The sequence below is a fragment of the Ictidomys tridecemlineatus genome, chromosome 5 (genome assembly GCF_052094955.1).
Source record: "Ictidomys tridecemlineatus isolate mIctTri1 chromosome 5, mIctTri1.hap1, whole genome shotgun sequence".
Classification (NCBI taxonomy): domain Eukaryota; kingdom Metazoa; phylum Chordata; class Mammalia; order Rodentia; family Sciuridae; genus Ictidomys; species Ictidomys tridecemlineatus.
This window is the reverse complement of record NC_135481.1, coordinates 10,829,591-10,856,658: the sequence shown is the minus strand read 5'-3', so window position 1 is coordinate 10,856,658 and position 27,068 is coordinate 10,829,591. Positions and strand designations below refer to the sequence as shown.

Sequence of the window (27,068 nt, the reverse complement as noted above, 5' to 3'; positions counted from 1 at the left end):
CCTTGACAATTTAAGAAAGCAGTTCATCAAAATTGAATATTTGCTTTTTGCAAAACATTGTTGAGAAAATGAATAGGCAAATCAGAATGAGACAGTATTTTTATTATAAATATCTAACAAAGGACTGGTATCTAGAATATATAAAGAATTTTTACAAATAAATAATGGTAAAAAATTTGAAAACCTTTCACAATCTAAGGTACACAAATGGCCAATAAGCCATCTGAAATGGAACTCAACATGATTCATCATCAGGGAAATGCAAATTAAGATCACTATGAGAAATCACTGCACACTCACCAGAGTGGCTAAAATTAAAGATGACAATGCAAATGTCACCCACTATGTAGAACAACTGGAACTCCCATGTTTTGCTCATGGCAGTACAAAATGGTACAACCACTACCCGAGAACTCTTTGGAAGTTTTTTTTTTTTTTTAAATAAGAAATTAAAATAAGAAATAAGAAATTAAATATGAATCTTTCTAGGTCCCAGCAATTCCATTTGTGTGTACTTACTGAAAACAAATGCCAGTGCATATCTACAAAACAGACTTGTACAAGAATGTTCATAACAGCTTAAATAAAAACACATTGGAAAATAATACAGATGTCCACCAACAAGTGACAAGCAAATTGTGAAACAGTCATACACTAGAATACTATTCAGCGTTAAGAAAGAATGAACAGGGGTTGTGGCTGTGGCTCAGTGGTAGCACACTTGCCTGGTATGTGTGAGGCATTGGGTTCGATTCTCAGCACCATGTATAAATAAATAAAAAAATAAAGATCCATCAACAACTAAAAAATATTTTTTTAAAAAAGAAAGAATGAACAATTGATACAAAATGAATACAGCTAAAAGAAAAAATTACACTGAGCAAAGAAGCAGATATAAATGGGTACATTCTGTATGGTTTCAAATATAAAGACCCAGGACAGGAAAGCTTCACTATGTGATAAAAATCAGACAAGTGGTTGTCCTTATTGAGTAGGGGGTTAACTGTAGGGAGGTACTTACATGGAAATTTGGGGGGTTTTAGAAATGCTCTATATCTTATTTTGTATGATGGTTACATGAGTGTACATAAATGTCAAAACTCATAGCTGAGGCTGGGGTTGTGGCTCAGTGGTAGAGTTCTCGCCTAGCATGTGCAAGGCCCTGGGTTCGAGCCTCAGCACCATATAAAAGTAAAGGTATTGTGTCCAACTACAACTAAAAAATAAAAACCAATAAAAAATAAAAACCATTAAAAAAACTCATAGCTGAACATTTGAGATCTGTGCTATTTATTTATTTATAGTGCTGGGGATTGAACCCAGGGCCTTGTGCATGTGAGGTGAGCACTCTACCAACTGAGCTATATCCCCAGCACTGTGCTTTGTGTTGTATGAAGTTGTACCTTAATAAATATTACAGTTCACTTTTTAAAAAGAACGGATATTGAACATTAAAAATATGAAGTGATTTGTTAAGTGTTTTCCCCCACCCCATCCCACTCCTACAATGTAAGCTGTAGGAGGGCAGAAGCTCTGTTTTATTCTCTACTGTATCCCCAGTGTCTTGTACATTGCTTAGGTCCCCTTGAGGGTTGTTAATATTATAAATTTGTATGAGCCTCCATGGATTGAGCAGTGGCTTTATCATATCTCATTTTGCAGACATTACCTGTTCTTGGCAGACACTGGTGGCCCCAGAAGCTTGAGTGCAGGTGCATTGTCTAGGAAGAGAGCTTGCAGGTGGGAACCCAGCAGGGCCCTGGGTGTCCTTGGGCACTGACAGGGTCCCAACTGTGAGCACCATCTGCTCCTGTGAAGGGTGTCTGACAGCAGCTGCAGCCCTGGACCTGGAAGGTGAGTGCCTCTGAGACCCAATGTCAGGCTCCCATTCCCATCCTCCCTTCCTATAGCAAGCCCATGGAAAGTCACTTTAACCCTGGAAACAGAAAGTATCAACACATGTACTACTTTGCAATCTACCAAGTGTTTTCCCATGTATGCTCTTATTTTATCCTCTCAATGACTCTGAAAGATTAATGATTTAATAACCTTATTTTACAGAGAAGTTAAATGACTTCTTCAAGGTCACACAGCTGGCAAGTGACAGACTTGGAATTCCAACCAAGCTTTTAACCATGTCCTACTATATTAAGTAAAGTGTTGCTGTGTCATTTAAGGACCTTCAGAAGAAGTTTCTGAAATCTGACTCCTTCGGTAAGCTTTGCTGGACTAATGAAAAGATAAGATAACGAACTCCCCTTGTCTTTAATCCAACTTATTCCATATGCCACTGAGCAATTAACTGGACTACCACTAGGATAGTGTCACTCCCCTGTCCATATTTTCCACATTTCTCACTACCTACCATGAGAAATCCATGCTCCTTAGCTGCTGTTCCATAATCTTTTGCCCCAACTCGTCTTTGTAATCCCCTCTTTCTTAAAAAAACAGCTTTATGTTCTTTCTAGTTATGTCATTATCCTCATCTCTGCACCTTTGCTCCTCACCTCCCCCTGCATCAGGAATACCAGTTTCATCCATCCCTTGGGAAATCTCACCCTTCAAGTCCTAACTCAAATACCACTGCATTCCCAGTTGGTAGATTTTTACTTTATCTGAATCCTTAGAGTTCATGAACTGTCAGGTATCATTAAAGTGTTTGTACCTTGTTTTGTTTTCCTATTAGATCCTGAGGTCCCAGAAGTGAGATGGATACCTTACCTCTTTCTATAACCAGATGCTGACTGACATAGTTATTTGCACACTGTGGATACATGATGCTTTGTGGAGTGAATAAATTACCACCTTCCCAAACATTGTCTATGCATTTAATGTACTTTGGTGTGCATAGTATATTTAAAAAATAGTTTGTATTTTATCTTATATTTGGTTAACATAGCCTCCACCCTCTGTATACTTTGCTTCTGACTTGACACAGACTCTATGAATGCCTAAATTCTTTGCAAGTTGGGGCTGACACTTGGGAGAAATTGTGGAATTCACAGTTCTACTCTGGCTCTGTCATTCACTCACTGTGTAACCTTGCATAAATCACATCTACTCTCTGGACCTTATTTTGTCTCCCTCTATTCCACGGGGGTAACACTCCCCATTTTGCTTCTTCAGTTCACCACAAGGTTATTGGAAGGTAAATGAAATAACAGATGTAGAAGTGCTTGGTCCACTATAAATCACACAGAAATGTTGTTTAGTTGCACCTGCTGCTTTTGTTGCGGGCCGCCCCTTACCCATCTGCTACTTTCTTGGGATGAAAAAAAAAAAATGACAGTCTGTGGTAGTATTACAGGGAGAACAAAATGATGAGAAAATAAACCGACTCCTTGAATGACTGGTAGAACTGGGGCTGTTATGGTGAGGCCGGGATACTGTCATCTGAAAGGCTGCTGCAAAGAGGGAAACCCTTGTAGGCTTGGTCAGGGTACAGCAGTTATGAGGAGTCAGCCAGTTTGCAAAATTTCCCCAAGAGTCAGAGCTGCTGGACAGTGACATGGGCTGCCTGAGGGAAGGTGAGGGCCCCATTCCACTGCTGCAGCCGCAAGACCTACTATCATATAAGTATCACAACCTGCTTCAAAGCAGAAATCGAGATCATTTCTGCTGGGCACGTATGGAGAAAAGGAGACCCTAAGGCCTTAAGTACCCGCTAGGAGAGCATCCAGAGCCTGCCTATTGGCTTCTGCTGATGGGAAGGGTGGGTCTTGGATTGCTTCGCTTTCTGATTGGCTAGCTGTACAGATTGGCAGATCCCAGCAGGCTATGCGTGACAGACCCAGACATGGCGCAGGCGGGAAAAGTGGCCGTGGGCCTTGGCCTTCCCGGAGGAGAAGCTGCACAGTGGCCACTGCAGCGGTATGGCCGATTCATGCTGTTGGGTACCGGAGAGCCACCTGGTCCTGGCTCAGAAGTTGAGCAGAGCGCTTCCACCACGTGGAAGGTGAGGCCAAAATTAAGGCATGGCTGCCTGCTCACAACCCGGGGGAGACAGTACCATGACCAGTGGTCGCAAAAGGATAGGAGGAGAGGACACAGAAGGACAGGCATGTTGAGGAATGGGCAAGCCGACAGCTTACATAAGATGTGTGTGTAGTAATAAGCATAATTGGAATCCACTATAATCTCAAAATAATTATGCAAGGGAATAGTAAACATTCTTATATTAAACAAGTTATTGAGCTTCAGACATATGCTTAGACTCTATTCAGGGTGCTATGGTTCTAGCGATGAGCAAGATATAAATGGCTTCTATCATTGATGTTTTTAGTTTAGAGGAGGACATATATATCCAAATAACTATGTAAATTATGGAAGTGAAGTTTGAATCATCCATAACCAAGTTGTCATGCTCTTTGGTACTCAAGCACTCACACAGGACTAAATTTGAATTTTAGCTTTCTATGTGCGTATATATGTGTGTGCCGAGCCCTGGCCCAACAGGTATTGACCCAGGGCTTCCTGCTCTGCATGCTAAATGCATGCTTTACCATTAAGCCACATTGCCAGTCCCTGAGTTCAAACTTTGCCACTAATTTCCATGTACTTGATTAAGCCACTTAATCTCTGTATCTTGTTTATCCTAAAATAAAAATATCTTAATATCATCTTAATAACAGAAAATAGATAATAGATAGCAGTCCTATCTTATAGGATTGTTTTGAAAATTAAATCACTAATATACATCAATCACCTAAAATGGTGCTTAGTATATATTAAGTTTTCTAAGGGCTTGCTGTCATTATTTTTTGGTCTGGTGGTATGTTTTAACACCATCGATTACCTGTCATTCAGTTACCTTGGTTTGATTGATTGTTTGATGTGGACCCTGGGGTTTTGGATTATGGACACACACTTGTACAAGATGCGTGTGCATGTGTGTGCATGTTTTGTGTATTTTGGGCAACGGTAAGTAAAAGAAGAAAACAGATATTCTAGGTAGAAGACACAACATGTGGAAAGGCTCCACACTTGGAAAAAAAAATCTCAACATTATAATGTTTAGAGAGAAGGCCAATAGGTGTTTAGGAAACAAAGGGAATGATAGCGTGAGGTGAGGCTTTCTGTGGGGGCAGGCAGATGTCTTGTGAATATTATCTAAAAACCAATAAGAAACCACTGAAAAGATTTAAGCAGGAGCATTTTCATCTCAAAGATCACTCTGGCTGCAGTGTGGGGGAATATGAGTGGATTCAGGTAGGTCATATAGAATATTGATGCAGTGTTGTAGACCAGAGATGGTAATGGCTTTGGGGATGGCAGTAGAGATGGGGAAATTGGGTATGTATTTTAGAGACCAAAAATGATAGGATTTGATGATGAATTGTATGTGAGTGGTGAAAGTAAAGAACTGCAGTGTTTCTGGCAGAAGCAACTTGATAAACTGTTGGGAAAGAGAAGCAATGGGGGAGGAACAGTGAGGGAAAGATCCAGGACTTCGATTCTGAATGCATTGAGTTTAATGTTTATTAAGCACCCAACTGTAGGTAGTTGAATATACTGTTCTGGATTCAGAAGACAGATCTGGGCTAAAGTTGTGAAGGTGTGAGTTAGTAGCATAAAGGTGATATTTATAGCCTGGGATCACATGAGATTCCAGAACCAAACCCCAAAGTAGTCCAACATCTGTAGGTCAGGTAGAGAGGCTATAGCCTCCAAAGAAGATTGACAAGGGACAGAGAGTTGGGTAGCACCCAGGAAAATAAAGGTTCATCAGTGCTAACGAGTTACGTCAAGGAGAGAAAGACTGATTAACTTTGTTGAATGATGCTGCAAAATGAAGAAAATAATGACTAAAGGATGTCCATTGCATTTAGCCCCATGATGGCCCTTACAGTCTTTGCCAAGAGAAGCTTCAGTGGAGTGAAGGGAGTAGAAGCCAATAGGAGTGGACTGAAGAGTGAGGAAATGAAGTCAAAGTACATAGACAATTCTAAGAGGTTTGGCTTTGAATGTGAGTAGAGATAGGGTATCACTTTCTAGAATATTAGAATAAAGAGCTCTCCTAAAAGCTTGAAATCAATGGACCTATTAAAAAAAACATTAAATACCTAGTTGTGCTCTTGTGGAACTTTGTGTACTGAAAAATGATATAGTCTGAAAATACAAAAATGGATGAGAAAGAGTTAAATTCAAGGATGATGGATCTATAATTGAATTTTATAAAAAGCTGTGTTTGTTTGAGGACATATTTAACTTTTGAGACTGCTCCAATAGGTTTTTTAATAACTTAAAACTTTTTAACCCTTTCTTCTAAGACATCTGGTTTGGGTGCACTGTCTCTGAAGCTGGGTAACTCTTACATTGCAAACCAGAAGTCATGGACATTTGACCATTTTAAGAAATTGATTGTTATTACATTTGTTTCCCTTTGCAAAGCTCTTCATAATTGTTTAGAAGGAACAGCACTTTTCAGCAGTTTTCAGATGTTTGGCATGAAGCCATGGCCACAGTGACAAGAGATGAATTTGGCTTTTGCAGAGCTTTTGAAAACTGAACATTTGTACCTTCCTTTGAATCTGTGCCGAACTATCCTGCCCGCTGTGATCAGTTTCAGCTTAGGTTTGTCATTTTTTTTAAATGAAAGAGAAATAAGATTTGTTCTATTTTATGGACATTTTGACTGTTGTGCAGTAATAATCATAAAAGATGATACCATCTAAAGACCTGTACTCTCTCAAGTCCCATGTGAATTTCTTATTTTAAAAATATGTGGTACCTGCAGTAAAAATATATGTTAGGTAAAGCACAGAAATATATTATAGTGGAGGATAGAATCATTCTGGTAATCTTTTTTTGTAACTTTTTTCTCTAAAGAAATTTCGGGTTCAACCTTGGATAAACCTATTTTGAATTTTTTCTTTTTTTTCTCCCCAAATTATGGAGAAAATCTCTTCTCCTGGCTCTGTACTATATAGTTGCTTGATTACAGAGAAGACTTTCATCACACTGGCCACGTGCTAAACAAAAATGTCAACCCAAGAGAAAAAAATGAATAGTATAACAAGACTTTTAAGACTTGAAGTCCTAGTTGAGGGATAAGATGAAGTCTGAGATATAAAGATTCATACACACACACACACATACACACATATGTGTATATATTGATATCTAGCATATATATGATTTACTTCTCTGAATTGAATTATTCTTATTAATAAGCAAATAAACTTTTCTGACAGTTAAAAAAAAAGGTGAGAAAAAAAATACCCCACAACAGTTTACTGTATTGTGCATAGAAATCATCTAAGGATTTTGTTAAAAATGCAAATTCTGACTCAGTCAGAATAGATTTTGTATGGGGAATAGGATTCTATAGTTCTAACAAACTCCCAGGTGACAATGATGCTGTTGGTTTGAGGACCATGCTTTGAGCAATGGGGGTCTAGAGGACCTTGGATGAAGTGGGAAGCCATGTAATAAAATTAATTTATGGAGTTGGGGTAAGTTAATCAGATTCATAGTGAATATGCAGATATTTTATTAATAAGGTTAATATTTAAACCATCTGAAGTCATTTAAGTGGAATGAGCAAATGAAATACAAACTTGAACTTGATTTTTGTTCCTTATATCTGTTGGCCCAGCCTTTCTGAAATGATTATCATAATAACAGATTGGTCCATTTTATGTATTTTATGTCTGAATATAATTTAGTCTACTAATTTGAGAATAATTTTGAAAGGTGATGTTAATTGCAGGTTGCTTTTAAATTAAAATTTTACCATGTTTTTCAAGTTCCAAGTATTCCTCAGACATGCCCTAATTGGTTGAACCTGACAACTTCTTAAGATTATTTTTTCCTTTCAAAGAGAAAAAAATCATTCTTTAATTTTTATAGGAAGAACTTAAAATAATTGCCCTACTTAGAAATGAAGAAATAGAATATGAAGTTTGTACTTAACTTTTAAATGTGGGTTCAACATAAGATATACTTTGGGTTCCTTTATTCCCTTTTGTATGCCTAGTGTCTGTAAACTACCCAGCAAATGATAGGCACTTAGTAAATGTTTTTGCATGTGTGTATGGTAACTTTTCTTATGATAATGTGATATTATTAAATGATAGTTACTATTTATTGTTTGTTTTGGCTTATTTATTATAGTAGCCCTGTGAAGCAAATATTATTATACCCATGTTATAGATAAGTGAATTAAAACATGGAGAGGTTCAATGGCTTTTCCAGGAATACAGAGATAAGTTGGGAAGAAATAATTCAGATCCTGGTTTTCCTGTCTCAAAAGCTTGCGCTTTTAATTATTATGCTGCTTGCCTTAGAAGTGTTAATATTTCATATGGGGAATAGCAGTGAAATGATGTGGAGGAGGAATTTTGAGATTAGCACACAGGGTGAAAATAACAAAGATGACAATTTTGTTTTTGTTTATAAGGAAAATTTAAGATTCAGTAAAATTCCAAGGAAATTACTCTTTAAAATACTAAAATAATAGTTCTTTGCATGCCTGATGACTTTTGATTGGATCCCTATTGTGAAATTTTCCTTGTTGGGTACAGGATATTTCTGTATTCCTATAAATATTCTTAAGCTTTTTTTTCTGGGATAAGTTACTTGGAAACAGTTGGATCCTTTCAAGTCTTGCTTTTAAACTGTGTCAGGTGTGACCAGAGCAGTACTTGGTCTAGGGCTAATTTTTTTTTCCCCATTCCTGAGGCAGAACTCTTTATTCCACTCAATGCTCCATAAATTAAGAGGCTTTTTTGTACTTGGTGATCAGAACAGGTTTTATTCCCTGCCCTGTGTGAGTGCTAAGGATTGTTTCCTTAAATCCTTTCAGTTGATTCTTTCCCCAGCCTCTGAGTTTTCTCATAAATAAATGCTTATCTGTACTCAGCTGAAGGGTGGAGCTTTACAAGCATCTGAAGTTCACTCTGAGTGCCACTCTCTCCTATCTGATATTCTGTCCTGCAAACTCTAGCCTTTCTGACCTCCTTGAATTTTCAGCTCTGTCTTCTAAACTCAGGGAGACCTTGCCAGGCCATGCCTGGGTTTCTCCTCTTTACACTTCAACCTGGAACTATGATGTTTCTTGGTGATATAGTCTTATGGGACCACCGTTTTATATGTGGTCCATGTTGATTGAAACATTGCTAAGCAGCCAAGATTGTATTAGAGGATTCAAGTTGCAGGATTACAAGAATAAGTAGGACCTGATCGCTGGAGCCAGGTACCCAAGGTGGGCAGACTTCTTTCATCAGAGTCTCTCCGGCTGCTTGTTGGAAAAGCAGTTTCAGGTTCCTAGGCTAGACCTACTGAATCAGAGCCTCTGGAGTGGCTCTCATGTGATTCTTTTGTACTGAAGCCAGTTCTTATGCCCCAATTCTGAAGGAAGGGCGGGGAAAGAGGGAACAATTAACAAGGTAGTACTGATGTTATAGCCAAAATGCTATGCAATTTATATTTTCTTAAACCTCTTCCCATTTATTTTTCACAGATCTTTAAGTCTTATGATACTATAGACAAGAAGCTGAGGCCCAGCTAGGTTTAAATAGCTTACCAAAGGTTAACGTAAAAAGTGGAACTAATTAAAATACTCCATTCTTATTTAAGCCAATCCTCATTGTGCTCTGTGCTGCTACTTCCTATGTTAGTTTCTTCTCTCATAAGGATGTAGAAGTCTCATCAAGAATTATTATTCTTTCCCAGAGCATGCTTTAATTAATTAATTATTTTTTAAAAATTTATTATTTTTGGTACTGGGGATTGAACCCTGGGGCACTTGACCACCGAGTCACACTTTATATATATGTATAAATATATGTGTGTATATATATATAATATATGTGTGTATGTGTGTGTGTGTGTGTGTGTATATATATATATATATATATATATCGCACACACATATATATACATACACATACACATACTATATATATATATTTTTTTTTCTTTTAATTTAGAGATAGGGTCTTGCTGAGTTACTAAGTGCCTTGCTAAGTTTCTGGGGCTTGCCTTAAACTCAAAAATCTTCCTGCTTCGGCCTCTGGGATTATAGGCATGCACCACTGTGTCCAGCTTTATTTTTAAGAGTTAGGTTATATTTTATACTAGTTAGGATTAAGTTTGGCTGTTAGTGACAGAAAATGCAAAACAACAATTAAGTAAAATGACCATTTATTTTCACATTAATCCAGAGCTTGTATGACAGTCCAGTGTTAGGAACTGAGGCTCCTTCCACTTTATTCTTCTGTCATGCATGGCTATGGTCTCATAGTCTGAGACAGAATTAATATTCAACATCTTATGGAGGAGCAGATGAAGTACATGAAGGGTACACATTTGTGATCTCTGTTATGGTTTGAATATGAGGTGTCCCCAAAAGTGCCTGTGTTAATTCAGGAGGTAAAATGATTAGATTATGAGAGCTGTAATCTAATCAGTAAATTAATCCATTTGATGGATTAATAATTTCAAAGGACTACTGTACTGAGTGGTAACTGTAGGCAGGTGGGATGTGGCTGGAGGAAATAGGTCTCTGTGGGTATTTGGGGGAATTATATCTTGTCCCCCTGGCTCCTCTTCACTGTCTTCTTCCCAGCTGCCATGAGCTGATTGCTTTACTTTGCCACACTCTTCTACCATACCATGATTTTCTGCCTTACTTCATACCCAGAGCAATGGAGTTAGCCAACCATAGACCAAGACCTCTGAAACCATGAGCCCAAAATAAACTTTTCCTCCTCTAAATTGTTTTTGTCAGATATCTTGGTCACAGTGATAAAAAACTAACACAGTTTCCTAAGGAAACTGTAGGCCACCATGTGACACTTCCTCCTACAACATAGTTGCCAGAACTTAGACCCATGGCTAGGCTAGCTACATAGATAGCTGATGTTTGCAGTCTGTATTCCCTAAGGTCATGTGTCTAGGGAAAAGCCAAGGGTTCTATTAGCATATAAGAAGGAAAAAACTGATAGTTGGCAGTTTGTACGCATCTTTTTCTTTTGAATCTAGAGACTACTAAGAAATGAAGACATTCCTGGAATTCCTGATTGGAACTCAAAAAGCATTTTTTTAATTTTTTTAAAAATTTTTTAGGTGTAGTTGAACACCATACATTTATTTATTTATTCATTTATTTTTATGTGGTGCTAAGGATGGAACCCAGGGCCTCACCCGCGCTAGCTGAGCGCTCTACCACTGAGCCACACTCCAGCCCCAAAAGGCATTTCTAATAATAGTACCATGGCTTGGATATGGTTTGGGTGTGTTCCCCAAAGGTTGATGTGATGGAAGCATGGTGCCCAGTGTGGTGTTGTTGAGGTGATGTTACCTTTAACAGTTGAAGTCTAGAGCATAGTAATTAAGCTATGGGGGCACCAGTCCCAGAAGGGATTAATGCTTGTCTCACCCAGTAGGTTCTCATGAAAACTAAGATGAGGTCATCCCATATGCTTGGTCCTTTTTGCACTTAGCCATTTTTTCTTTCTGTTTCTCAACTGTTTTATAATGTGGCCGGGGACCCTCACCAGAGGCCACAAGGGGAGCCACCTGATCTTTAGAGTTGTAGATACTTTCAGCCTCTCAAAATATGACATAAATAAAACTTCCTTATAAAGTACCCAGCCTTGGGAATTTTAATATAACTACATAAAATGGACTAATAGAAATAACCCTTATTTAGTGCATAATTACTGTAAGCAAATATTTAGCTTAGTGCTTGGTAGATGGCCCCAAAATATTATTGAATGAATGAATGAATCAAAATCAGGCATTCTGCTAAGCATCTGATCTCACATAGAAGATTAGAAGATTATCAGATAAAGCTGTAAGGTGGATATTACTATTTTTATTTTACAGATAAGGAAATTAATTATTCTTCTATGCAGCAAGGCTGGGATTTGTTCCTAGGTGTATCTAATTCCAGATAATGTCTTTTATAAAGTGGTAGTTATTACTGGTATTCACCAAATATATTTAGATAACAAATCTCTTACCTCTGGAAGTTAAGTGTGTCATATACCTGGTTTTGGCCAATGAAATCTAAGTAGGATTGGTAAATATCTTGAGCAGAAGTTCATGGGCAGAAGCTTTAAGAGCCAGTGCCCAATTCATCTTGTTCTTTTCCTTTGGCAGATATAACTTCTCTGTTGGCCTAGGTTCTATACTGAGAGTTATGGGCAGCATGAGGTAGAGAGTGAAGACAGGTAGAGTGAGGATAGATGGGTGTGTACTCAAGAAATAAACCCGCTTTGGGGGGGGCACTAATTTCTATAGCATATTCCATTCTATACTGACTGATAGATACAGAAAAGTATTTGTGTATTTGTGGTTATGTTCAATTGGATTATATGTCATATGCTTTGTAGATTGTACAGACTTTGGAGGAAGAACCTTTAAGCTGATGTTCTTTTTTTCTTCTATAATAGAATCTTGTTTGTTCCAAAGCACCAGTTTATAAGTACATATTTCTACCTTGGGGTCAGTGTCTGTTCTTGTCTTTCAAAAACAAAAGCTTAATTTTATTGTGTAACAGACATAGTTTTCATAGGCGCCATGGCTTATTTATATAATATGATTCAAGGTAGACAAATAGAGTGAAGACAGTTTTCAGCTTAGTGGTTTATGGAGTTTGAGGAAGTTATGATTGAGCATGAGGCCCAGTAGTATTAAAATTCATTTATTTTTAGGATTTATCCCTCACCTACAATGTGTCGGACACTGTCCCAAGCTCCTTAGAGATGGTTAAGCCAACAACACTGAGCTAGGCAATTAAGCTCAGGTACCTGCTAGTGTGGAATATAGAGTGCATCTCACTTTGCTAGCAATAACACTGTAGTTGAGTAATACATTAAGGTGTTTGTTTACATGATTTAGAAATACAATTTGGATATTGGGACTGTTGAGAGCTTAAATGGGCTTTGTGAATGAATAGAAGAAAGCACCTATGAGGATAGCAGAGGTGATTGTGAGAATTGTAGATACTTAGGTAGGGTAGGTATGCCAATGGAAAGATCTACTTTCTGGTCTAATTGGTGATTTTTGTAGAATTTATTAGTCTGGGAAATTTTATATATATATATATATGTGTGTGTGTGTGTGTGTGTGTGTGTGTAAATGTATGTAGTTATTTTAGTTGTTGATAGACTCTTTATTTTATTTATATGTGGTTCTGAGAATTGAACCCAGTGCCTCACACAAGCCAGGCAAGTGTGCTATCACTGAGCCCCATCCCCAGCCCTTCATCTGGGAACTTTTTAAGGATGTTTTGAACATATTGTAGAAGTGTCCTAAGATTATCTGTTGTAGAAAGAATACTAATCAAGAGTCCTGGATTGGCAATTTTAAAAACATAAAGAGCTTGCTTACTCCTAAATTGCATGGAAAGTATGTTTAGTAGATATATAAGTTAACTCTCGGAGCTGGGTTTAAAAAGACTGCTGCTTTCATGATCTGTAATCTTAGGGATATGTGATAAAAGGAGGGAAATCATGCCTCATTCTTTGGTATATGAGATCATTTTTGTAGATTCTGAAAGAAAATTCACCATGTATATGAAGTTACTTTGGGGGTGCTGGGATGGGGAAGGTCTGGGGGTTATTGCTCTTGTAATTGTTTTCATTAATTACTGTTAAGGCTCTGCATTTTTGTGAAAATAATTTAAAAAGCTGATTTTTACAGTTTGGTAATGAGTACGTAGTGGGAACATGCTTGTTAGCATAATATACTCCATAAGTTTGTTGAAATACATTTGAGACTCTTTAGCTACCAAGAGTCAGTGGGGAAGCAGTTAGTAGCCTACTTAGTAATTCTGCATATTTTAAATATTTTTAAAGGCATAAATCAGCAGGTTGGGCCAATATATAAAACTGTGACATTGTTTTTGTGGGGGGGGCACTGGATATTTAACCCATGGATGGAATCATACTCCCAGTCCTTTTTCTTTAGTTTTTGAGATGAGGTCTTGCTAAGTTGCCCAGGCTGGCCTCAAACTTACAATCCCTGAGCCTCAACCTAATGAGTTGCTGGGATTACAGATATGTGCTACTGTGCCCAGCAGCTGTGACACTTTTTGAGGGGTCTTTAAAGCAGAAAACAAAACCCTTAAGTACGTAATCTAATTCATTACAGTATGAAGTATAGTCTATTTTAGCTGTCCATGCAGATATAATTTACGTTAGGCTAAGTATATTTGAAATACTTTTCTCTATTCTCAATGGAGTTATTTTTTTAATGTTCTTTTCTCATGTTTATTTTTTCCACATTTTTATTGGTGCATTATAGTTGTACATAATGATGGAATTTGTTGTTACATATTTGACATGCACATACTGTAACAATATAATTTCAACAGTATCACTCCCTAGCACTTCCCCCCTCCCTTCCCACCTTTTACCCCTTCATCCCTTTCCTCTCCTGAGCTACCTTTGATTTTCTTTTTTTTCCCTTTGATTTTCATGAGATCCACCCCACCTTTCTTTTTCTTTTTCCTCTGTAGCTTTTGTGTATGAGAGAAAACATATTCCCCTTGATCTTCTGAGTTTAATTTGTTTCACTGAACTTATGGTCTTTAGTTTCATTTTTCTTTATGGCTGCATAAAACTCTGTTGTGTGTGTATACCATATTTTCTTTGTCTCAATGGAGTTCTTTTAACATTTTTTGTTTCATTTTAGATTTCTCTTATAATGTTGTGTACGCAAATACATGCATATTTTGATGAGAAGATTCTCTGTTTCTTTAATCAGTGTACAAGCTGTGCACTGTTTATTTAATGTATAAGCCTGTGATAGACAGGTTCCAATTTATATCTCTGCTATTATGTTAATGGCAAAACAGTGCAATAGATGGATCAGGTTGATGCAAATCATAAACTGTGTTTAGGTTAGCAACTGGAATGAAGATGTGATTGTGATTCTTATTCTCTGTTATACCTTAAAGTTAATCTTTTTTTTTCTGTTGTAACTTGGTCTTTAGGGATAAACTTCTCTTTGAACTTTCATATTGCATTAATGTGAACTTTCCCATGAAATGTTAAATTATCACTCATTAAAGGTATTTCCCAAAAGTCAGAAACAAACAGTTTTACCCTCTTCAATATTTGATTATGTTAGGTGTCCTAATACTGGAAGTTTTCTGTAGAATTAGGACATTACACTCAAATCCGAAGTGTAATTTCCTTGACCTATGTGCTAAGCTGAATATTTTCCTTAGCTTTGATTTCACCTGGCCAATAACGAACATGGAAACCTCTTGTAACATTTCATTCTAAATAATTTCAAGCATAATTAGAGTTGGAAAGAATAGTAGAATTATATATATAGATATGTATGACGTGTGTGTGTGTGTGTGTGTGTGTGTATATATGTATATATATAAAATTATCCAGTGTTATGGTTTGAATGTGAGGTGTCTTTCAAAAGCTCATGTGTGAGACAATAAAAGAAGATTCAGAGAAGAAATAATTGGGTTATGATAGCCTTAACCCAATCAATGAATTAATCACCTAATAGGATTAATTGAATAGTGATTGAAGGTGGTAGGGTGTGGCTGGAAGAGGTGGGCATTGATGGTGTGCCTTTGGGGTATATATTGTATTTGACAAGTGGAGATCCCTCTCTCTGTTTCCTCATCATCATATGAGCTGTTTCCCTCCACCACACTCTTCTGCCAAGATGTTCAGGCTCACCTTTTCTTCCTATATAGTTGTTCTGGTCACAGCAGTGAAAAAGCTGACTAAGGGTCTGGGATTGTGGCTCAAAGGTAGAGTGCTCACCTAGCATGCATGAGGCACTGGGTTCAATCCTCAGCACCACATTAAAAAAATTACTAAAATAAAGATATGTGTTCATCTATAACTAAAAAATAAAATATTTTTTTAAAAAGAAAAAGCTGACTAAACACCCAGCTTCAAGAATTACTAACTGATGAGCTTGTGGGCTGGGGAGATCTTGGTTTGATCCTCGCACCACAAAAATAAGCAAGACATCCCACCAAAAACCAAACAAAATAATGATATTGTAAGGGTTCGGCGAAACGTCGGAGTAAGAGACCACAAGAGACTATCTTATGCAACAGCAGAAGGGTGGGTTTATTTGGAGACCAGCATGCTAGGGCTCTCTCTATAGCAAAGAGAGATAGAGCCCTGAGAACCACTTGAGCAGAGCTTATATACTTTTCTTGGAGAGGGCAGGGAGGGAAGTTCATTGATGGGTCAGGGCGAGTGAGCAGTTTGCCTGCAACCGAGAGAGGGAGTGCATCCTGCAGTTTGGCAGTTGGGGACAGCACATTCTGGGAACAAGATTAGCAAACAGTTCACAGTTGGGGACAACACATCCTGGGAACAAGATTTCAACAGTGTTTTGTTAAGCATATAGAAAAACGGAGTGACAAGTACCTATTTTATTAACCTTTCAATATTACCCTTGATAACAAGTCCTTATCAAGTAATCAGTGCTCCAATTTCAAGTAGTCTCTCATGAGTGTCCTAATTCTTTAAACAGGTCCACACATTGTGATTGGTTGGTGAATTTTTTTACTCTTTAGATTTTCCATTCGTCTATTTCCCCCACTCTGCCTCTCTCCCTTCCTTACAGTTTATTTGTTGAAGAAACAAAATTGTTATGAACATTCTTAAAAGTCTGGATTTTACTGATTGCATCTCTCTGATGTAGTGTAAGGTGTTCTTTAGTACTCTGAATTTCTTATGAAAGGTAGTTGAATCTAGAGGTTGATTAAGTTCAGGTTGATTTCTTTGGGGCAAGATTACAGATTATGTTGTTTGGTTTCCTTCTGTTAGGAGGTATGTAATATATATATCCCTCTTTTTTGACATAACTGTTGATTCCTACATTAATTAGGAGCTATAGAATGTTGATGTAATTTTATCATTTTTCTTCATTTATTGCCTGGAATATTTCTGTAAAGAAAAACTTCCCCATATCAACTGTAGGTTATCTGGTGGTCAAGTTGGATAGGAGAAGTAAGATAATGCTTGATTTTTTCCTTTCATTTACAGGAAACAAGTTAGTTCCCTAGAATCTGTTAGCATTCAAGTAGGACATTTTTTTTTAATTGGAAGCTTTTAAGATCTTTTCTATGCTTGGAATTCAGGAATTTCATCAGAATGTGTCTAGTTGTTGATTTTTCTTCCACCCTATTAGTGACTGGAACTTGACCCCTTTCCATCTTTTTTTTTTTCCAAATATGACTGTAGGATTTCTTTATTTTTCTTTTTTTTAATTGGTTGTTCAAAAAATTACAAAGCTCTTGACATATCATATTTCATACATTTGATTCAAGTGGGTTATGAACTCCCATTTTTACCCCGTATACAGATTGCAGAATCACATCGGTTACACATCCATGTTTTTACATATTGCCATACCAGTGACTGTTGTATTCTGCTATCTTTCCTATCCTCTACTATCCCCCCTCCCCTCCCATCTTCTATCTCTACCCCATCTACTGTAATTCATTTCTCTCCCTTGATTTTTTTCCCTTTCCCCTCACATCCTCTTATATGTAATTTTGTATAACAATGAGGGTCACCTTCCATTTCCATGCAATTTCCCTTCTCTCTCCCTTTTCCTCCCACCTCTCATCCCTGTTTAATGTTAATCTTTTTCTCATGCTTTTCCTCCCTGCTCTGTTTTTAGTTGCTCTCCTTATATCAAAGAAGACATTTGGCATTTGTTTTTTAGGGATTGGCTAGCTTCACTTAGCATAATCTGCTCTAATGCCATCCATTTCCCTGCAAATTCCATGATTTTGTCATTTTTTAGTGCTGAGTAATACTCCATTGTGTATAAATGCCACATTTTTAATCCATTCATCTATTAAAGGGCATCTAAGTTGGTTCCACAGTCTAGCTATTGTGAATTGTGCTGCTATGAACATCAATGTAGCAGTATCCCTATAGTACTCTCTTTTAAGGACTTCAGGGAATAGTCCGAGAAGGGCAATAGCTGGGTCAAATGGTGGCTCCATTCCCAGCTTTCCAAGAAATCTCCATACTGCTTTCCAAATTGGCCGCACCAATTTGCAGTCCCATCAGCAATGTACAAGTGTACCCTTTTCCCCACATCCTCACCAGCATTTGTTGTTGTTTGACTTCATAATGGCCGCCAATCTTACTGGAGTGAGATGGTATCTTAGGGTGGTTTTGATTTGCATTTCTCTGACTGCCAGAGATCCTTTCCATCTTCTTAAGTCTCATGTCTTTCTACTGTTATGGGATAATTTATTCGGTTATTTGTTTTATCAGTGCCCTTCCTTAGTCTGTTTTCCTACATGCACTTTAGCTCTTGTCATTAACATTTGTACTCCTGGTTCTGAATCTTTCGTCGCGGTGAAGGGGGAGGTTACCAGGGATTGAACCCAGGGGCACTTAACCACCCAGCCACATCCCCAGCCCTTTTCTATATTTTATTTAGAGATAGGCTCTCACTAAATTGCCAAAGGCCTTGCTAAATTGCTGAGGCTGGTTTTGAACTCCGGATCTTCTAGCCTCAGACTCCTGAGCCGCTGGGATTACAGGCACATGCCACCGTGCCTGGCTGTTTCTGAATCTTTGTTTCATGTATCTTACATTGTTACACATGGTTTCTTCTATGTAGTTTTGCTCTGCATTTCTAAATATTTCTTCTACTTGACCTTTCAGACTATTTATTTGGTCTCAGCAGTGTCCATGCAGTTCCTAAGTATTTATTGATTTTTTTTTATCCATAAAGAGTAGTTTTAGCTCTAAGATTCTCTTTATGTGTTATTAATAATAATTAATTATTTTTTGATTCAAGCTATTGATCTACTCCAGTGGTTTTCCCTTGCTGTTTTATGGCTCTTTGACACTGGGCCTCAAATCTTTCAATGGATACTTTTAAGTGGTAAGTATTGGGAGATGCAGGAATCACAGTCTTATGGGCCTTCTGCAGAGGAATCTAAGGACTTGGGTTAAGTTATCCAGCTGTAACATAACTCCTTAGAGACCGGTAGACCAGTGGGCAGGCTTTCCTTAGAACTACAGCATTGTCTTCTCCAGGGCTCCTTGCTCAGGTTTCCAGGGCCTCCCTTGTTATAGATGGGAAAACTTTATACCAGCTGCTTTTGTCTGGACCCTAAGATTTCATTCCACCATTTAGGTCCACTTGATGCTGATCTTAATAACTGCCTAAGGAGAAGTAACTGGTATTTTGATTAGATTGGCAAAGGGAAAACCACAGAGATGCAACTAAGCTACCGTTTTTCCTGAAACCTTTAAAATATCTTTTTCTTTCTATACTGGGGATTGAACCCAGGAGTGTTTTATCACTGAGATACATCCCCAGTTGCTTTTTATTTATTTATTTTATTATTGAGACGGGGTCTTGCTAAATTGCTGAGGCTGACCTTGAATTTGTAATCCTTCTGCCTCAGCCTCCCAAGCCACTGCTATTATAGGCATGTGCCACTGTGCCCAACTCTCTTAAAAGTTCTTAAGTTAGACTTTTTGAAATTATATGAGTTCACTATATAGACTCTTTGAATAAAGTATTGCAGAAGATATCTGAAAAAATAGTAAGCCTGGACTCCTTTTCTCCAGATATCTGGTTAACTCTCTCCTGCTTTGAGGTCTTTGCTAAAGGCTAACCTTCTCAGTGATGCCTACTCCCTCCTCCCCATTTATATTCTAACTTCTGTGCCCTGTCTTTGCCTTCCAGTCCCCTTACTCTACTCAGTTTTCCCCCTAGTTCTTAGCATTATCCTATATGGTAGATTATTCATTATTTTCAGTGATATGCTTAGAACATCTGACACCCAGAATGAACAATTTTTAATACCTTCCTTCCTAAGTGAAATCATGTTCAGAATTATGAAATTAAGTGAATAATGACATTCATTTATTATACAGATAGTGAAAAATTTCTCAAGCTTTGTTATAATCAGATCAGTTAAATATATAAGAAAAAATATATATTATAGTATAAGGCAGGGGAAAAAATCATAGCTAATTAGTGCAACTACTCTGGAAAACAATATGAAGATTCCTCAAAAAACTAGGAATGGAGCGACCATATAATTCAATATATATCCACTCCTTGATATATATTAAAAAGATTTAAAAATCAGCCTACTACCGTGACACAACCACTTCAGTATTTATAGCAGTACAATTCACAATAGCCAACCTTTGGAACCAACCTAGGTGCCCTTCAACAGATGAATGAATAAAGAAAATGTGGTATATAAACACAATGAGGTATTACTCAGCTACAAAGAAGAATGAAATTATGGCCCATACCAGTGAATGAATGGAATTGGACGCTATCATTTCAGTCTCTTTTTGAGACTGAAGTAAACCAGTCTCAAAAAGTCAAAGGTCGAATATCTCAGATATGAAGAAGCTAATCCAAAATAAGGACAGTGGAGGAATAAAAAAGAAAGAAAAAAAAAGGAAGAGAGAAATTTCATCAAAGTGGAGGAAAGATCAATAAAATAAATGAAGGGAATCGAGGAGACAGAAGAAAAGGAAAGGGGAAGAACAGTGGAATGATTTGACCAAACTTTTGTATGTATATCTGTGGATGTGGCATGATGGGTCCCAACATTGGGTATATTTACAGTACACTAATTAAAAAAAAAACATAAACTGTAAATGAATTGAAGAGGGATTAGTTGGAGGTGAAGAGTGGGGGGAGGTTCTGAGGACCGAATTGGAGCAGGTTAACAAAAAAGAATTTTTCTGGATGCGGTGGCGCATGTGTGTAATCCCAGCAGCTCCTGAGGCAGGAAGATGGAGAGTTCAAAGCCAGCATCAGCAATGGTGAGGTGCTAAGCAACTCAGTAAGACACTGTTTCTAAAAAAAATTCAAAATAGGGCTGGGGATGTGGCTCAGTGGTTGAGTGCCCCTGAGTTCAATCCCCAGTACCCCCGCACCAAAAGAATTTTAAAATGCAACAAAAAACAAACCCACAACTATTTAGGCAATCAAATTACTTTTTTATTTGTTTGCAGTACTGAGGATTGAGGGTCACATACATGCCATGCAAGTGCGGCTACCAGTGAGACCCATCCCAGCCCTTTTTAAATTTTTTATTTTAAGACAGTCTTGGTGAATTGCACAGGCTGGCCTCTAGAAAAGCTAGGATTATAGGCATGCACTACTACACCCAGCAGCAATTATTTTTATTTACTAATTAACTGAACTTTTTCTGTGGTTACAGGCTGATATAAGTAATTAATTGCCCATTAACAAGTGATTTTTGTTTTTTAATAAAACTGAACATCTCCAAAAGTACAATTCAGGCAAATACTCATAAAATTACTGTTTTATTTATTTGTTTGTTTGTTTTTAATTTTTGAAACACTCAACAATGTAGAAAGCATAAATTTCATTGTTAAAGGTATTATTCAAATTTAGTCAGATATTTTGAGTGTGAACTAAAATTTGCGCTTCACCAAACAGAAATATTATCTTCCTTTCTGCACTATATTTCATTGTTTTAGATTTAAAGCACAAAAAAAAGTACCAAAGATCCCATAAAATAACAGAATTAGTGTAGTCCAAATTGTTTCATGGTCTTTAAATTACTGTGCTGTTTTACTTTTTAAACCTACCATTCAAATGCAGAAGACTGTTAGTACCAAAGGATTGGAGAAGAGAACTGCATTCTAAGACAAGATTCTAAAAAAAGACTGGAGAGAGAGGTCCTTCATGTGAACCAGGTTCAGGTATAACAAAAATTCTGAACTACTCTTTAAACAAATTATGCAGCCAGATCTGCCTGTATGTGGCCAGCTCTAACTGGAAGTTGCCTAGTGAACTTCTGTGTAGAAAACAATTATGTAAGAAGCAATAATAAAAACCTGATAATTTGACATTTACATAGTATTATTTAAACTCAACAGATACTGCAGCAGTTACAGTTGACCTTTGAACTGCCTGGATCCACTTATATCCAGATTATTTTTTGGAGATTTGTGACAATTTGAAAAAAACTAACTATATAGCTTAGAATTATCAAAAAATTAAGGTAAAGTTAGATATATTATTTATGTTTAAAATATATGAAGATAATAGCCTGTTTTGTAATTTACTAGCAAACAATAAGTGTAAAATTTTTAATCAAAATTTATACATACAAACAGACTGTATATGGCACCTTTCACAGTTAAGAGAATGTAAACAAATGTAAACATTCAGTATTAAATTAGTAGTGCATCAAATTAACTATAGTACATCCTGTACTACTATAATTTCATAACCACCTGTTGTTATTGCATTGAGCTCAAGTGTTCCAAGTGTCCACTTAAAACCCCCCGTGATGCTGATAATCTCTGTTGGAGCAGTCTGTCTCTCTAGTAAATTGCCTGTCACAGTAAAAAATCATCTCCTGGGGGTTCTCGCATATTTTTCACACTTGAAAATGATTATTGTAGTAAAAAGTGATTTCACAGGTTTTCCGGAGTATTTAATACATGTGACTTACAAAATATGTTAATTAACTGTTTGTTATTTGTAAGACTTAGTACTTCACTAATTATATTTATTGTTATTGTCTGTCCCTTTCTTTAAATCTCCATCCCACAATAGCTCCATTAGGGCGGGGAAGTTTGTTTTTGTTCCAGCTAGAATAGCATTTGGCATCTAGTAGGTGTCCAACATGTATTTGTTGAACTAACAAAGGAATGAATGAAGCTTAAGGTCAAAGGGGCTTTCCTTCTGTGTTTTTAAATTTTTCTGTCCCAAATTATTTTGGAGAGGGATCTGTACATAGTAGGTACTTTGTTAATGTTAACTGAATAAATGAAATGTTTGGTATATGGTCTCTTTGGACCCTAGCATTTCCACATAAGTTTTAGAATTAGCTTAATTTCTAGAAAAAGTTTAGGGTTTGATTTAGATTAGATAGATCAATTTGGGGATAAAAACCACCTCTACTACTACTTTCCCATTGCTGCTGTAACAAACTACCACAAACATGACTTAAAACAACACACATTAATTGGTTTATAGTCTTGAGGTCAGAAATCTAAAATGGATTTAATGGGGTTGAAATCAAGGCTGCATTCCTACTGGAAGGCCACTCCATTTCTTGCTTTGTCCAAATCATAGAGACTGTCTGCATTCCTTACGTCTGCCTTCTATCTCCAGTGTTAGAAGCCACATTTCTTTCTTTCTGCTTCTGCCTTTCCCTTATAATGATTCTTGTGATTACATTGGGCCCACTTGAATAATACAGGATAATCTCCCATTTTAAGATACCTAATCACATCTCCAGAGTTCCTTTTATCATGTAAGATAACATATTCACAATATTAGAACATGATACTTTTAGGGGACCATTACTCTTTTCTACCAATATCTTAATATTACTAAATCTTCCTATCCATGTATTTGAGTTTTTAAATTTCAATTTTCAATGAGCTAGTCTTTCATTTTGCTCATTATATTTATCCCTAAGTGTGTGTGTGTGTGTTTCTGTATGTATTCATGTGTGTATTTCGGGGGATTGGCCAGGGTCTCACTAAATTGCCCAGGCTGGCCTCAAATTTGTGATCCTCCTGTGCTGCAGTTACAGATGAGTGCCTCTGCACTGGCATATACTTAAGTATTCCATATTTTTGATACTGTTGTATATTTTAATACTTCTGAAAATAAATTCTATTTTTCTCTCTCTTTCTCCATTCATATATGTTTGTATGATTTTAATTATTGGTTTTATGCATATAGCCTTACTAAAATTCACTTATTTGTTCTAGTAAAATCAGTTGAATCTTCTACATAGACAATCATACATTCTATAAATGGAAAGTTTTACTTCTTTCCAGTATAAGTGCTTTTTATTTCTTGAATGATTGCATTGATTAAAACCTCCAGTAACAGGGATGGGGTTGTGGTTCAGTGGTAGAGTGCTTGCCTAGCACATGTGAGGCACTGGGTTTGATTCTCAGCACCACATATAAATAAATAAAATAAAGGTCCATTGACAACTTAAAAATATTTAAAAAATACAAAACCTTCAGGAACAATGTTAAGTAGCAATATTGAATAGAAGCAGATATTGATGAGAGCAGATATCTTGTATTATTTCTTATCATGGGGAGAAATCTTCACTATTAAATATGAGGTTAACTATAGGTTTCTTATAGATACTCTGTGAGTTTTAAAATCAGGAATGGATGTTGGATTTTCATCAGATGCTTTTTCTAGAATCTCATCTATTGAGGTGACTATATAGGTTTTTTTTTAAGTATGTAAACAGGTGAATGACATTGAGTTCAAAATGCTTCCTAATTTCCCTTTTAATTTCTCATTTATCTACACATTATTCAGAAGTACATTAGTTTCAAAATATTTGGGCCATTTTTCAGAGATCTTTGTTATTGAATTCTAATTTAATTCAGTTCTCAGAGAACATTTGTTTTTATTTGGCTTTAATTGACAGAATTGTACATATTTATGGAGTCCAATTTGTTGTTTTGTACATATATATTGTATAATAATCAAATCAGAACTTTAGCATATTCATACCTCATACATTTATCTTTTCTTTGTAGTAAGAACATTCAAAATCCTATCTTCTAGCTATTCTGAAATATTCAATGCAATATTATTAATTATAGTTATTCTACTGTAGAATAGAACACCCGAACTTATTCCTGCTACCTAACTGTAACCTTGTACCCATTGGCCAGTATTTCCCTGTCTTCCTATCCCCACTTCTTTCCCCAGTCTCTGGAATTACTCTTCTACTATTTTTGTGAAATCAAATGTTTCAGATTCCATTATGAATGAGAGAATTTGTCTTTTGGTGCCTGGCACATTTCATCCATGTTGCTACAAATGACAGGATTTTATTCTTTTTTTCCATGCTGGCTATTTCTGGAACATACATTCATATGAGAACATAGCCAGTAGTGGGATTGCTAGATCATACATTTTAGTTCTTTTAATTTTTTGAGGAACCTCCTTTCTGTTTTCCATCATGACTCTATTAATTTAAATTCCCAACAGTGTACGAGAGTTCCTCCACCCGCACCCCCCACCCACATCCTTATTGGCCTTTGTTCTTTTTTTTGATAATAGTAATTCTTAGGAGAGTGAGGTAATGATCTCATTGGGGTTTTAAATTGTATTCTTCAAAGGATTAGTGATTTCAAAATTTTTTTATATAACCTGTTTGCCATTTGTATGTGCTCTTTTGAGAAATGTCTCTTCAGGTCCTTTGTCCATTTTTTAACTGGATTGTTTGCTGTTTTTGCTGTTGTTTGAGTTCCTTGTAGTTTGCAAATATATTCTCCCATTTTGTAGATTGTCTCTTCACTCTGCTAATTGATTCCTTTGCTGTGCAGCCATTTCTTACTATGATGTAATTCCATTTGCTTATTTTTGCTTTCATTGCCTGTGCTTTTGGAATCCTTATCCTATCTCAGACCAGTGTCATAGAGTATTTCTCCCCTTTTCTTAGTAGTAGTTTGGGCTATTACATTTAAGTCTTTTTTTTAATGTTTTATTTTTTAGATGTAGATGGACACAATATTTTATTTATTTATTTTTATGTGGTGCTGAGGATTGAACCCAGGGCCTCGCACATGCCAGGTGAGCCCTCTACTGCTGAACCACAACCCCAGCCTCTTCACTTAAGTCTTTAACCCATTTTGTGTTGATTCTTCTGTTTTTTTTTTTAATTTTTTTATTTGTTCTTTTTAATTATACAAGACAGTAGAATGTGTTTTGACATATCATACATACATGGAGTATAACTTCCCATTCTTTGGTTGTATATGATATGGAGTTCCAAATATTTATATATGAACATAGGAAAGTTATGTCCAGTTCATTCTACTATCTTTCTACCCACTTCCTTTCCCTTCATTCCCCTTTGTCTAATCCAATGAACTTCTATCCCCCCAACCCTTATTGTGTGTTAACATTCACATATCATTTTGGGGGGTTGGCTTATTTCATTTAGCATGATAGTCTACAGTTCCATCCATTTACCAGCAAAAGACATAATTTTGTTCTTTTTTTAAGGCTGAGTAAAATTCCATTATGCATATATACCACATTTTCTTATCCATTCATCTGTTGAAGGTCACCTAGGTTGGTTCCATGGAGCTTAGCTATGAGTATGTGTGAATCCTTTTCCCCACATTCACACTAAAATTTATTGTTACTTGTATTCTTGATTATTGCCATTCTGACTGGAATGAGATGGAATCTCAGTGTAGTTTTAATTTGCATTTCTCCAATTGCTAGAGATGTTGAACATTTTTTCATATATTTTTGAACATTTGTATTTCTTCTGTGAGGTGCCTGTTTGGTTCCTTTGCCCATTTATTGATCGGGTTATTATTTCTTTTTTAGTGTTAAGTTTTTTGAGTTCTTTGTATATCCTGGAGATTAATGCTGTGTCTGAAGTTCAGGTGGCAAAGATTTTCTCCTACTCTTTATATATATATTTTAAATTATAGTTGGACACAATAGCTTTATTTATTTTTATGTGGTGCTGAGGATCTAACCCAGTGCTTCAACATGCAAGGTGGGCACTCTACAACTGAGCTACAGCCCCAGCTCTAGATTTTCTCCCATTTTATAGCCTTTTCTTTGTTGTGAAGAAGCTTTTTAGTTTGATACCATCCAATTTATTGATTCTTGATTTTACTTCTTGCACTTTAGGAGTCTTGTTGAGGAAGTTGGTTCCTAGGCTGACCTGATGGAGAGTTGGGCCTACTTTTTCTTCTAGTAGGTGCAGGGTCTCAGGTCTATATCCTTGAAACACTTTGAGTTGAGTTTTGTGCAGAGTTAGAGATAGGGGTTCAATTTCATTCTGCTACATATGGATTTCCAGTTTTCCCAGCACCATTTGTTGAAGAGGCTATCTTTTCTCCAAAGTATGTTTATGGTGCCTTTGTCTAGTATGAGATAACTGTATTTAAGTGGGCATGTCCTGTGTTTTCTCTTCTGTTTCATGGGTCTTTATCTCTGTTCTGGTGCCAATACATGCCATTTTTGTTACCATAGCACTGGATTATAATTTAATGTCTGGTGTTGTGATGCCTCCTGCTTCACTTTTCTTGTTGATGATTGCTTTGGCTATTCTGGGCCTCTCATTT

At 36.7% G+C, this 27,068-nt stretch overlaps 1 protein-coding gene across 2 annotated transcripts in view; it reads left to right on the top strand.

Annotated features, from left to right (window-relative positions):
- Positions 1-27,068, top strand: part of Rec114 (REC114 meiotic recombination protein) — a 176,344-nt gene that overhangs the window by 65,328 nt on the left and 83,948 nt on the right. For both annotated transcript variants that reach the window (XM_005316773.5, XM_078049317.1), the window contains 3 exons: positions 1,663-1,854; positions 2,062-2,214; positions 2,687-3,955. In XM_005316773.5, coding sequence (XP_005316830.1) covers positions 3,797-3,955 — 159 coding nt within the window. In that variant the 5' untranslated portion in view covers positions 1,663-1,854; positions 2,062-2,214; positions 2,687-3,796. The remainder of the gene's footprint in view (positions 1-1,662; positions 1,855-2,061; positions 2,215-2,686; positions 3,956-27,068) is intronic.